Source organism: Equus quagga, chromosome 2, assembly GCF_021613505.1.
Source record: "Equus quagga isolate Etosha38 chromosome 2, UCLA_HA_Equagga_1.0, whole genome shotgun sequence".
Classification (NCBI taxonomy): Eukaryota; Metazoa; Chordata; class Mammalia; order Perissodactyla; family Equidae; genus Equus; species Equus quagga.
This window is the reverse complement of record NC_060268.1, coordinates 41793471-41807567: the sequence shown is the minus strand read 5'-3', so window position 1 is coordinate 41807567 and position 14097 is coordinate 41793471. Positions and strand designations below refer to the sequence as shown.

The window sequence follows — 14097 nt, the reverse complement described above, 5'->3', positions numbered from 1 at the left end:
AGATAAAACAGGTAAAGAGAGACAAAGAGGGGCAGTATATAATGATAAAAGGATCACTCCACCAAGAAGGCATAACACGTAAAAATAAAGAGAAGAAAACAAACAAAAGTAACCTTTTGTTTGGGAGCTGTTCTGGATCATATCCATATGTTGCCTTTAGAAACTGCTAGATATCTTCCTCTAAGCTTCTTGTTGTATGACTTCTGCACTCTTTAAATAAAAACCCAGACCTTTTCCACACCATGGAACATGGCTTTCATCTGACCTATTTTACCTAAACAGCTTTCTTAGACATTATTTCTGGAACCATACCCATGATCAAATTCAGAGATTTTTCTCACTCCTTTTTGACTCTGGTTACACTTAACATTCAGGACAGTACCTCCATTCTTGATACTTCCTTCTCTTTTGACTTCAAAGACTGTTCTTTTTTTACTTTCTCTATTATCCCTCATGGGTCCTTCTTTGTCGTGTTTCCTGATTTCTCTTTCTCCCCATCCCCAAATTTGAGTATTCCAGAAGAGCTTTTTTTAAAAAAATATGAGTAAGTTAATTTCTAAGCCTCAATTTACTAATTGAAAAAAGGGATTAAAATTACTACCCACTTGTTGCTGTGAACATTAAAAAAAATAATTACATAAAGCATTCTACACAATAGTAAGTACTCAATAAATGTTAGCCATTATTATGCTCATTGTTGCTGTTATTTTTGTTGTCAGTCCAACCAATGCTGCTATTGCTGAATTTCCATTATTTATGGCACAGGTTAATATAAAAAATTAATTATATAAAACCATGTGTGTGCATATGCTAACGTCAGGTGGCCATGAGTCTTATCTCCACAATAAGACCACAAGCTCCCTGAGAATGCGGCAAGCTTGACTTCTTCTGAGTACACTGACCACACTTATCCCACCCTAGGCCCTTTCTAACTGAACCTATTCCAGAACACTTGTACCTCTGGCGAGTGGAAGGCCCAAGCCCATCCTCAAGGCTGTGTCCTTGGTCTTCAGTCCTCCTGGTTCCCTCAGGATTTATTCCTTCTTCCTGTAAGCACAGGTAGAGTTTGGGTCAGTCATAGGGCCCTGCTGAGGGTAGTGGGGATTGAGAGCAGCCAAAAACCCTACATGAGCATGCAACAACAAACAATGTTGTGCAGAATCTAAACTGGTGAATTACCGTGAGCTCCAGCCCCAGGTTCTCTCTGCCCGTCTCCTCTGTGGACAGAGTAATGGCCTCTCCTCCATTTGTTTTCTCCATCTCCTGTTCTCAACTGAAAAACAAATTCATGGCCAAAGCTGAAAGATTGGTCATTCTATAATGTGGGGCTGGGGAGAATTTTTAGGGCCTGCTACCCATAGGAAAAACAAAACTAAAAATCTTTAGAGGTTTAGTTGATTTCTTTAAGAGGATTGGGAAGATTGGAAGCATAATTTCAATATAATAAACAATGAAATATAGACATATTTCCTATTGTGAATAGCTAGAGAAGGGGCAGTAAGATAGGAGAAGAGAGAGGAAAGGCAGGAGGAATTGAACTGAAGCAGTGATTTACCCAGCCGCCCTGGACCTGGACTAAAAAGGAAATTGTTCTGTCCCTTAAATGAAGGGTCAGAGGGCAACTTCTCCTGTTGGCTTCGGGAGGTCCCCCTGAGCTGTGCTGAGTAAGGAAAAAAAATAGAAAGGGAGGCAGAGGGCTAGGATGAGCCCAGACCCCAATATATTGCTGAGAAAACAAAGATTAAAGGCTTTCAAGTTCCTGACTATAATGTAGTACAAAAATTCTTTTTGGAGAATCTAACAGTTCCTCCTTAGTTAAATAAAAGAAACCTACATTTAGAATAATCAGTATGAATATTAATTATCCCAAATAAAGAAACCTTTGAAACGAAATGAGAGAATCAAGACACTAAAACAAATATTTGAGCATCACCATAAGCAACCCTAAGAGACAAACATTCAAATTTTAATACCAAGTTCATTCTCAGATGTTTCTTTCCTTTGCAAAAATTTTTCTTCCCCATGGAATTGTTTTTTTTTTTAATGCGGTCTCTTCAAACATTTAAAGCATAATTTCATTAAACACACATCAACAGACAACTTTTGTTGTATAAATTAGGGCCTTCCTGTATAGGCATGGAACTGCTTGAATTTGGTCTAACTACAATGAGTTAAGAAATTTGGCAAATCCAGTTCCTGCCCTCCCCCAACACCCCTGCTTACTCCAGTGTGAACGATTCCTTCTGGCTCCTCAGTGAAGGATAGAAAGGAAAACTTAGCTCCAACAGACCCTGACTCTGAAGGGATGGGCTGGAGATGAGGGAGGGGGCTTTCCTGATTGGCTCATGTGTTCAGCCCTTCTTCCCTGTAGAGGAGTGCAATTCTCAAGTTAGATATTTGTTTGGTGCAGGATGCCGAAGTGTTGTGAACTGTGTGTAGGTCTGTACCTGAGATCCGAACCTGCAAACCTCAGGCCGCCGAGGTGGAGCACATGAACTTAACCACTACTCCACTGGGTCAGCCCCAATATTCATGTTTTAAAGACAATTTTGCAGGATCAGGTCTAAGAGTTCTTCAGGAATTTCTAATAGGCACATCATCAGAAGCATTGCCCAGCACTGAACTAGGTACTGGGGAGCATGTAAAAGAAAGTAAGAGAAATGACTCTGCTCTCAGAAAACTTACCATTTTGTGCCAGAAAGACAGTTCCTGGAAAACAACAGAATGCAGGACTATACATGATCCGATTCCAAATGACCACTGGGAAGACTTTTACTAATTCATTCAACAAATGCTTATGGAGTACTCACTATCACCCAGGCACTGTTTTGGGTGCTGAGGACACAAAGATGAATGAGATATTGTCTCTGTCATGAAGAAACTTACAAATCAGTGAGGAAAGACAGATGTGTCAAGAAAGGCTTCACAAGCAACCCAAGTGCCCATCAACTGGTGAATGGATAAAGAAGATGCGGTATAGGGGCCGGCCCAGTGGCATAGCCCCAGTTTGTGTGCTCCGCTTCAGTGGCCTGGGGTTTGCTGGTTCAGATCCCAGGCACAGACCTATGCACTGCCTATCAAGCCATGCCTTGGCAGGCGTCCCACATAAAGTAGAGGAAGATGGGCGTGGATGTTAGCTCAGGACCAAATCTTCCCCAACAAAAAAAGAAGGATTGGCAGCAGATATTAGCTCAGGGCTAATCTTCCTCAAAAGAAAAGATGAGCTATATATATATGCAATGGAATACTACTCATCCATAAAAAAAATAAAATCGTCGCATTTGCAACAACATGGATGGACCTTGAAGATATAATGTTAAGCAAAATAAGCCAGACAGAGAAAGACAAACTACAAGACCACGTGATTTCACTGATATGTGGAAGATTAAACAAACACATGGACAAAGAGAACAGATTAGTGGTTACCAGATGGAAAGGAGGTTGGGGGGTGGACAAAAGGGGTAAAGGGGCACATATGTCTGGTGATGGATAAAAACTAGGCTGCTGGTGGTGAGCACAATGCAGTCTATACAGACACTGATAAACAATAATGTACACCTGGAATTATAAATGTTATAAACCATTATGACCTCAATAAAATAATTGAAGGGAAAAAAAAGACAGGCTTCACAGAATTGGCAATATTTGCCCTGAGTCTGGAAAGTCTTGAAAGGTAAGTAAGGGATCACGGATGGAGAAAGGAAAAGATTACCAGCAGAGGGAGAAACTCAAACAAATGCACAGAGGCAAGACCTTTCCCGATGTGCTAAGGAGGCTGCAAAAATTAGCTTAACAATGAAGGGAAATTTTTGAGAAATTAACTAAAGAAGGTCAAAATAAAGTAAGAAATTAGTTAAGTAATGGAGGGGCAAAATGTGAGTAGGGTAGAGGTGGTCTATCAAGAAATAAGTCTGGAGATGCAGTCAAGTACCAGATGGAGGTGGGCTCTGTATGCCAGGCTAAAAATTTGGGCTTCTTCTGAACCAAATGGGGAGGCAGGAGGAGGATGGATTGGAAGTATGCACATTGGGGACAGAGAGAGGAGCAGTCAGAAGACAAAATAGTCCAAATCAGACATGATGAGGCTCTAACCAAAGCAGTAGAAGAGGATGAATAGAAGTAAACAAATTTATAGGACTTGGTGATTGATCGAGCAGGGGGGGAATAAACGAAAGGGGGAAGATAATTCTTCAAAATGACCTAGTTTTTCCTCCTCCTAACCTCCAGTAATACTTAGCTGCATGTTGTTCCCTAAACACACGTTTCCTTGTGCCTGTGAAACTTGGTGGATGCTGTTCCTTCTGCCTCTAATACTCTGCCCCAGTTTATCCACCTAGCAGATTCCTACACCTCCTTCAAGTCTCTGTTGCAGGGCCACCCTCTCCAATGAAGCTTTCTAGAACTCCTTCCAGACAAGACTTGGGACTCCTTCCCCTGTGCTCCTACTGCAACATGCTCTTGCAGAACTCTACAGAACAAACAGTACCCTAAATGTTTACTTGTCTCTCACTAGACTACGATCTCCTCAAGCTTAGGCTCTCTGTCTTGTTTACCACTGTATCCCCAGGCTCAAGGTCTGCCACGATATTAGGTAATCAATAAATATTTGTAAAATAAGTGGGGAAAAAAACCAAACACAGGATTCTGGCTTAGGTTATTGGGTATGTAGATAATAATAACATTTACCAAAAATAGGGACACATAGTTCTATTTCTCTAGCTCCATGTGTGCACACACATGTGCACACGCACACACACTCACACATCCATAAAAGCCCTAGCAGAGTAAATATACTGTGCAACCTAGAGCAACTCATTCTGCCTCTCTGGGCCCCTTCTGATATTCTGCCCCTTCCTAATTGCCTAATGCTATTTCATAAGATTATTATGAAAATTAAGTAATTTAATATAGAAAAATAATTTGGAAAACAGTAGATGACCTTATAGTTGCAGGCTACTATTGTAAATTCTTGTGGTAATTACAGAAAATTATAGATATTTTGAAGCCGATGTCAAAATATCAGCTTCACCATCATCTTAATATGACTGTAAAGTCTCTCTTGCTCATCCTGGCTCACACTTTATCTCTGTTTCTCATTTTTACCTTAGACGATTGCCAGTTCTGGGGCCAGGTCCAAGCATAATGATAGGCAGGGATCCTAGTGTTCAAAGTGAAATGATGCCAGTGATCATCTCTCTCTCTTCTCTCATCCTCCTTCTTCCCTCTTTCTTTTCCTGTAGAAGGTGTCAAAATCTGTGTTCATCTTCTAGGATGAGGCTACAGCACTCATCTCACTTTTCCAAGAAATGCAAGTTTCCTTTAAATGCAGCTATTATTAACATAACCCAACTGCCAAGAGGAAGAGAATTAATCTGGCTGGTACCTCCCCTCAATTAACTGTTGCCTCACAAACAGACTTGGGCTTCATTGTTTAAGTGGTTTTTTTTTTTTTTTGTCTTATCATTTATAGTTTGATAAACTCTCTCAAACTGCAGATCAGGAAGAACAAAGTGATTGACCCAGAGTCAACAGTTAGTTAGTGGCTAAGCCGAAGGCAAACCCTGTGGTCCCCACTCCCGGTTCTGGGCTATTTCTAGACTATGGGGTGAACGGTAAGAGATACTTCTGTTTCTGTAGCCTTTATAGTCTTTCAAAAGATTTTCGTATGCTTTCACTGTTTATCCTCATAAAATTCTTGTGAACAAGTCAGCTACTAATCCTATTTTAGGTATAAAGACAATAGACTCAAAGAAGATGAGCAATTTGTCTAAAGTCATACAGCTAATTAGGGCAGAGCCAGGATTAAAGGCTAGCTCTTGTCATTTCCCTGGAAACTGGGCCTTATAATTGTCCTAAAGCCTAGGAGTTACTCCAGGAAAACTAAGTGACCTGCTTCAAACCTATCTAGGAAATAAGTAGGATATAAATAATATATGATTTTAATCCTTCCTGCTTTTACCTCTCCTTTGATTACTAGTAGAAGCAGGCAGAACTAGAGAGAATACAGGGACTTCCAATTTTGGTCTTAATGGAGTAGCTTGTATTTAATAACCCTCCTGCTGAAAACAATTAAAAAGGCTAGGCAATATTATACAACAATCCTTTGAAAGCATTTCAGAGCAACCAATGGAAGCAGGATGTGAAAGTCGATGATCCTTGAGAGAGGAGAAGCACAAGAGTTGAATTCTACATTCATCCGAGCTCTTTTTCTGAGGGCATTTTATTTTTCAAATCATGATGCAGAGAAATAATACTCAAGTAGTCTTATGAGGTTGAAGAGATGGAGGTTGGAGTTTGGGGCAGGTAAAATGGCTGCAATTTGAGGGAAAAAAAATCATAAAAAGAGGAGAACCATGAAGGAGCCCCAAAACCTGCAACCAAATTTCCAAGTTATTGGCTAACTCATAAGTTGTATGTATTCAAAACAAGACACCAAGAAACTAAGCAAAAAAACGGTAGGTGGAGTGCTAAAGACCTGAGCAGAGATTTCAGCAGCTGTGTGGTGCTGGAGACAGAAATGTTAGTTTCAAGCCCCACTGAGGATGTGGACCTTAATAAACACCACAGGCTTTCTACTGAGACCTTAAAAGGGCCATAACCTAGGAATAAGAAACATACCTTAGGAATAAAAGCTATGCCCTAGCATAGAGGCAAAGCTGAAATAACAAGCATAAAACAAAGCTCAACAGGATCAAGTCAATCCTTTTCTATCCTATATGCCTGACGAAAGAAACGCTAACCCTCTTCAAGTATATATAACATCCAGAGCCCCTAAAAATTTTCAGTTACAATGTATGGCATCTAATTTAAAATTACAAGTCATTAAAAAAAAACCATGACCAAAAACCAAGAGGAAAAAACAGATAATAGAAACCAATGAATGTACGACTTAGATATTGGAGATATCAGACAGGGACTTTAAAATAACTATGATTAACCTTTTCAGGAAAATAAGAGGAAAGGTGAAGAAAATAGGTGAAAAGAGAAATTTTTGAAGAAAATTAGAAGCTTTAAAAAATAAATGCACATTATAGCAATTAAAAGTAAGAACTAACTAAAAGGGTTTAACAAACTGGATAAAGCAGAAGACAGAGTTAGTGAACTCAAGGAGTGGTCAATAAAAAATATCTAAATAGGACAGAGAAAAAAAATTGGGGGAAAAAAGTAGAATAAGACTTCTAGCTTCCAATTAGGATGTAGAAAGCTGGAAAAGCATTGCTCTCATCTTTACAACAACAATTTTTAATGTCTAGATAATCTGAAAACTTACCACCTTTTCTGAACCCATCCCAACCCAGCATTTGCTTAACTGAGGAAGAACCAGATCCTAATCAAGCCAGAAAGGTAATTCATTTAAAATTTTAACAAATTGCTAAAAGCCAAAGGTAGGATAGTGAGAGAATATAAGAAGCCTGGGAGCTACAACACAGGGAAATTCTTATCCACTTGCAGACTCTTCTTCACAAACTTCACCAAGTGCTCACAAGAAAAACTGTGGGTAAGATAGGAAACTTGAGAAAGTCTCTCTAATGGTACAGGCCTGGGAAACGTGAACAGCTGCCACTGGAGGAAAGATACAAAGCTCCAGCTGGATCCTTCTCACCTATCTCGCCTATAGAACAAAAGCCTTGAGTCACTGAGGGAGAGGAAGAAAAGCCTGCCACACCCCTGAGCCACAAGTGAAGACTCACTGCTGCTGGAGGAAATGAACAGAAAAAAACAAACCCACACCTCTGAGGGAGAGGCAGAAAAATATCCTGGGCCAGGCCGTTAGAGATCTCCTATTACTGGAGGGGGGAGGATAACTGATAATGTCCGACCCCAACACTCAGCAATGCATTACCTGTGTAAGACTGAGGGTGAACCTGAAAAACAGAAAACACTCTCCTTTTCCACAACAGGATAGCAAGCAGCAAGTAAAAAGTACTATATCTATTTCTGAGAGAGGAAGGAAAACGTATGGAGAGAGACCATCTCTAAGGCACAGGTGCAAAGGGAAGACTTAAAACTGACAGTCCAATAGTAGCTAAGAAAAATCCTCAGACAAACAAACCACTAACCCAACTCCATAAATCCAGCCCAAGTCCTGACTAAATCGACTCAACCCCAAACACTAAAGGTTTACTAAAGACACATGCGCACTTCTGGATGTTAATATCCTTTGTCTCAGTTTCTACTGTTCTACACAAGATTGTTAGCTTTCAACCAAAAAATTTATGACAAAGAACCAAGAAAAACACACTGCTAAGAGACAATGTAAGAAGAGCACCAAAATCAGATATAATCCAGATGTTGCAACTATTATATGGGGAATTTAAAATAATTAAGGTTAATATGTTAAAGACTCTAATGGAAAAGGGCAACAACATGTGTAAAGACATGAGGACTGTTAGCAGTGAGAAGAAAAATATAAGAAATAATCAAATGGAAGTGCTAAAAATGAAAAACATGGTAATAGACATGAAGAATGTCTCTTGACAGTCTCATTAGTAGACTCATTTCAACCAAGCAAAGAATGAGTTAACTTGAAGATAAGTCAACAGAAATTATACAAAATGAAACGCAAAGAAAAAAGAGTAGGGGGAAAACAGAATGGAGTATCCAGGAGTTACAGGACAATATTAAGTGATCTAACATACATGTAATCGGAATCTCAGGTAAAGGTTGAGGGGGGTGGTAGAAAGAGAGAAAGGAAGGAGAAGAAATATTTGAAGAGACAATGACTGAGAATTTTCCAAAATTGATGAAAGATGACAAGCCAAAGATCGAAGATGCTCAGAGAACACTAAGCAAAATAAATATTAGAACACACACACATACACACAATATTCAAACTGCTGAAAACCAAAGATAGAGAGTAAATCTTGAAGGCAACTACAGAGAAAAGACACATTACGTACAGAGAGAAAATGAGAATTACAGCAGACTTCTTGAAGAAACTATGCAAACCAGAAGACAAGAAAGAAAAAAACATCTGTCACTTCATCATTCTTTACCCATCAAAGATATCTTTCAAAGATGAAGAAAAAAATAAGACTTTTTAGACAAACAAAAACTGAGAGGATTTATTGCCAGTAAACCTGCACAAGAAGAAATATTAAAGGAAGTTTTTCAAGCAGAGAGAAGATGATACCAGAAAGAAACTTGTATCTACACAAAGAAATGAAGAGTGCTGGAAATGGCATAAATGAAGGTAAACATAAAATTCATTAAAAAAAATTTTAACTGCTTTCAAAGATGACTGCCTAAAGCAAAAATATTATTTATGTGTTGTATGTTTATAGCATATGAAAAATAAAATGTATAGCACAAAGAATGGGAGGAAAGAATTGAGAGTATACTATTGTAAGGTCTTTATACTATACGTGAAGCTGTATGATACCATTTGAACATAGAGTCTGATCAATTAATGATATATATTGCAAGCCCTAGGGCAACCACTAAAGTTTCTTTTCAGAAGCATAAATAATAAGCCAATAGTGGAGATTAAATGAAATCATTAAACAATACTCAATTAATCCAAAAGAAGGCAGAAAAAAATAAACAAAAAACAAAGGGAACAAACAGGAAACACCAGCAAGATGGTAGATTTTAATCAAACCATGTTAATAATTACATTAAATATAGTCTACACACACACACACAAAATGCAGAGATTGCCAGATTGTATTTTAAAAAATAGATGTAATTATATGCTGTCTATAAGGAACTCATTTTAAATATAAAAACATAATGAAAGTAAAAGGATAGAAAAAGACATATCATGATAACACCAAAAAAAAAAAAGGCTGGAGTATCTATATTAATATCAGAAAAAGTAGGCTTCAGAACAAAGACTACTGCAAGAGATAAAGAAGAACATTTCATTAATGGAAAGGGGTCAATTTGCCAAGAATATATGGCAATCCTAAATGTCTATGGACTAAAACAATGTAGCTTCAAAGGATAAGGCAAAAACTGATAAAACTGAAAGAAGAAATAGACAAATACACAGTTATGGTTGGAGAGTTTACTACTCTTCTCTCAATAATTGATAGAACAAGTAGACAGAAAATACACGAAGAAACAGATGACCTAAACAACATTATCACTTTACTTGACCTAATTGATATTTTTTAAACATTTCACCCTACAAGAGCAGAATATATATTGATTTTAGGTGCATACAGAACACTCACCAAAGTAGACCATTTTCTGGGCAAAAACACCCACACCTTTATATATTTGAAAGAATTAAAACCAGACAAAATATGTTCTAAGACAATAAAGGAATTAAGCTAGGCATCATTAACAAAAAGATATCTTGAAAGTCCCCAGATATTTGGAAATTAAACAAGATACTTATAAATAACCCATGAGTTAAAGAAGTCACAGGGGAAATTAGAAAATGTTTTAACTGAATAGAAATTAAAATATATCAACATCTATGAGATGCAACTGAACCAGTACTTATATTAGAAAAGAAAAAAAGTCTAAAGTCAACTATCTAAACTTTCACCTTAAGAAACTAGAAAGAGAAGAGTAAATTAAACCCAACACAGGCTGAAGGAAATAATTAAGAGCAGAAAGCAATGAAAGTGAGAACAGAATAAAACGATAAAGAATATGTCCATACTACCTAAAGCAATCTACAGATTCAAAGCAATCCCAATCAGAATCCCAATGACATTCTTCATGGAAATACAACAAAGAATCTTAAAATTCACATGGGACAACAAAAGACCCTGAATAGTCAAAGCAATCCCGAGAAACAAGAAAAAAGCTCAAGGCATCACAATCCCTGACTTCAAAATATACTACAAAGCTATAGTAATCAAAACAGCATGGTACTGGTACAAAAACAGACACACAAATAAATGGAACAGAATTGAAAGCCCAGAAATAAAACCACACATCCATGGACAGCTAATCTTCAATAAAGGAGCCAAGAACATACAATGGAGAAAGCAAAACATCTTCAATAAGTGGTGTTGGGAAAACTGGACAGCCACATACAAAAGAATGAAAGTAGACTATTATCTTTCTCCATACACAAAAGTAGACTCAAAATGAACAAAAGACTTGAAGGTAAGACTTGAAACCATAAAACTTCTAGAAGAAAATATAGGCAGTACACTCTTTGACATCAGTCTTAAAAGGATCTTTTCGAATACCGTGTCCACTTGGACAAGGGAAAGAAAGAAAAAATAAACAAATGGGACTTCATCAGACTAAAGAGCTTCTGGAAGGCAAAGGAAACCAGGATCAAAACAAAAAACAACCAACCAACTGGGAGAAAATATTTGCAAATCATATATCTGACAAGGGGTTAATCTCCATAATATATAAAGAACTCACACAACTGAACTACAAAAAAACACAACAGCCCAATCAAAAAGTGGTCAGAGGATATGAACAGACATTTTTCAAAAGAAGATATACAGATGGCCAATAGGCACAGGAAAAGATGCTCAACATCACTAATAATCAGGGGAATGCAAATAAAAACTACACTTAGATATCACCTTATGCCCAGTAGAATGGCTATAATCACCAAGACAAAAAATAACAAATGTTGGAGAGGTTGTGGAGAGAAGGGCACCCTCATCCACTGCTGGTGGGAATGCAAACTGGTGCAGCAACTATGGAAAACAGTATAGAGATTTCTCAAAAAATTAAAAATAGAAATAACATATGACCCAGCTATCCGACTTCCGGGTATTTATCCAAAGAACTTGAAATCAACAATACAAAGAGATTTATGCACCTCTATGTTCATTGCAGCATTATTGACAATAGCCAAGATGTGGAAGCAACCCAAGTGCCCATCAACTGATGATTGGATAAAGAAGATATGGTGTATATGTATACAATGGAATACTACTCAGCCGTAAAAAAAGACAAAATCATCCCATTCACAACACCATGGATGGACCTTGAGGGTATTATGTTAAGTGAAATAAGCCAGACAGAGAAAGACACTGTATGATTTCACTCATTTGTGGAAGATAAACAAACTTATGGGCAAAGAGAACAGTTTAGTGGTTGCCAGGGGGCACAACTGGTGAAGGGGCACATTTTTATGGTGACTGACAAATAATAATGTACAACTGAAATTTCACAATGTTATAAACTATTATGACGTCAATTAAAAAAAATAAAGAAAATCAATGAAATGAAAAGCTGATTCTTTGAAAAGATCAATTAAATATTAGCATTTAGCTAGAATGATGAGGAAAAAAGAGAAGAAATAAATTTAAAAATATCAAGAATAAAAGAGGGAACACCACTACAGTTACTACATGCGTTAAAAAGATAATAAGGTGGGGCCGGCCCTGTGGCCGAGTGGTTAAGTTCGTGCGCTCTGCTTTGGCAGCCCAGGGTTTCGCTGGTTAAGTTCCTGAGCACAGACATGGCACCACTCATCAGGCCATGCTGAGGCAGCATCCCACATGCCACAACTAGAAGGACCCATAACTAAAATATTCAACTATGTACTGGGGGGATTCGGAGAGAAAAAGCAGGAAAAAAAAAGACGATTGGCAATGGTTGTTAGCTCAGGTGCCAATCTTTAAAAAAAACAAAGATAACAAGAGAAGAGTAAAAACAACTCTATGCCTATAAATTCAACAATTTAGATGAAACAAATTCCATGAGACACAAAATTGCTAAAGCTCACTTCAGAAGAAATAGATAACCAGAACAGTTCTATGTCTATTAAAGAATTTATATTTAAACACTTTCCAACAAAGAAAACTCCAGGCCCAGATGTCTTCAAATATTTAAATTCTACTAAATATATAAGGAAGAAATAATACCAATTTTTATAAACTCTTTCAGAAGATAGAAAAGGAGGGAACACCAATGACTCATTTAGGAGGCCAGCAATACCCTAATTTTGTACAAAAACCAGATAGTAACATACAAGAGAAAACTACAGGTCAACATCCCACATGAACATACTTGAAAAAAAGTCCTCAACAAAATATTAGCAAATCAAATCCAGCAAAAGATAAAAAGAATAATATATAATAACCAAGTGGAATTTACACCTGGAATCAAAACCTGTTCAACATTTGAAAATCAGGGTAATGTATCACATCAACAGACTGAAGACAAAAAACTATATTATTCTCTTCATAGATGCAGAAAAAGTAACAAAGTTCTACATTTGTTTATGATAAAAACTTGTAGTAAACAAGAAATAGTAGGGCACCAATAGGAGGGCACTTGACAAAGGGTATCAACAAAACACCTACAGATAACATCATTTTTGATCATGAAAAACTAAAATGTTTCGTCCCTAAGATCAGGAACAAGAATGTCTGCTCTTAGCACTCCCCATTCAGCACCATACTGGAGGTCTTAGAGAGTGCAAAAAGGCAAAAAAAGACCTACAAGACATAGACATTGTAAAGAAAAAAAAAATTATCTCTATTCGCAAATTATATGATTTTCTACGTAGAAAATCTCAAAATATCTACTAAAAAAACCCTACCAGAACTAATAAGTGAGTTCAGTTAGTTACAGGATACAAGATCAGTAAAGAAAATTTTATTGTATCAATAAACAAAATTCAACTGTATTTCTATATGCTAGCAATGAACAATGGGATACTGAATTCTTAGTACGACTTACAAGAGCACCAAAAAACATGAAATACCTAGGTTTAAATGTAACAAAGCATATGTAGAATCTGTATGCTGAAAACTAGGAAAGAGTGATGAAGGAAATCAAAGAAAACAAATAAAGGAGACTATACCATGTTCATGAACTAGAAGACTCAATATTGTTAAAATGTCAATTCTTCCCAAGTTGATGTATAGATTCAAATCAACCCCAGTCAAAATCCCAACAGGATTTTTTTGTGAAAATTGACAAACTGATTTTTAAAATTTTATGGTAAGTCAAAGGAACTAGCATAGTCAACACAATTTTGAAAAAGAAGGACAAAGTTGGAAGGCTCATAGTGCCTGATTTCAAAGCTGTTATCTACTGAATGTTTGTGTCTCTCCAGAACTCATATGTTGAAAGCCCTAACTCCCAATGTGATGATATTTGGAGATGTGGCCTTGGGGATGTACTTAGAGTCAGATTAGGTCATGAGAGTGCAGCCCT

At 37.3% G+C, this 14097-nt stretch overlaps 1 protein-coding gene across 1 annotated transcript in view; it reads right to left on the bottom strand.

Annotated features, from left to right (window-relative positions):
- SLC28A2 (solute carrier family 28 member 2) overlaps positions 1 to 5192 on the bottom strand; it is a 51459-nt gene extending 46267 nt beyond the window's left edge. Inside the window, exons 1-3 of the mRNA XM_046653920.1 lie at positions 5104 to 5192; positions 1180 to 1273; positions 959 to 1047 (exon numbers count right to left, since the gene is read on the bottom strand). Coding sequence (XP_046509876.1) covers positions 959 to 1047; positions 1180 to 1260 — 170 coding nt within the window. The 5' untranslated portion in view covers positions 1261 to 1273; positions 5104 to 5192. The remainder of the gene's footprint in view (positions 1 to 958; positions 1048 to 1179; positions 1274 to 5103) is intronic.
- Positions 5193 to 14097: the final 8905 nt, after the last annotated feature.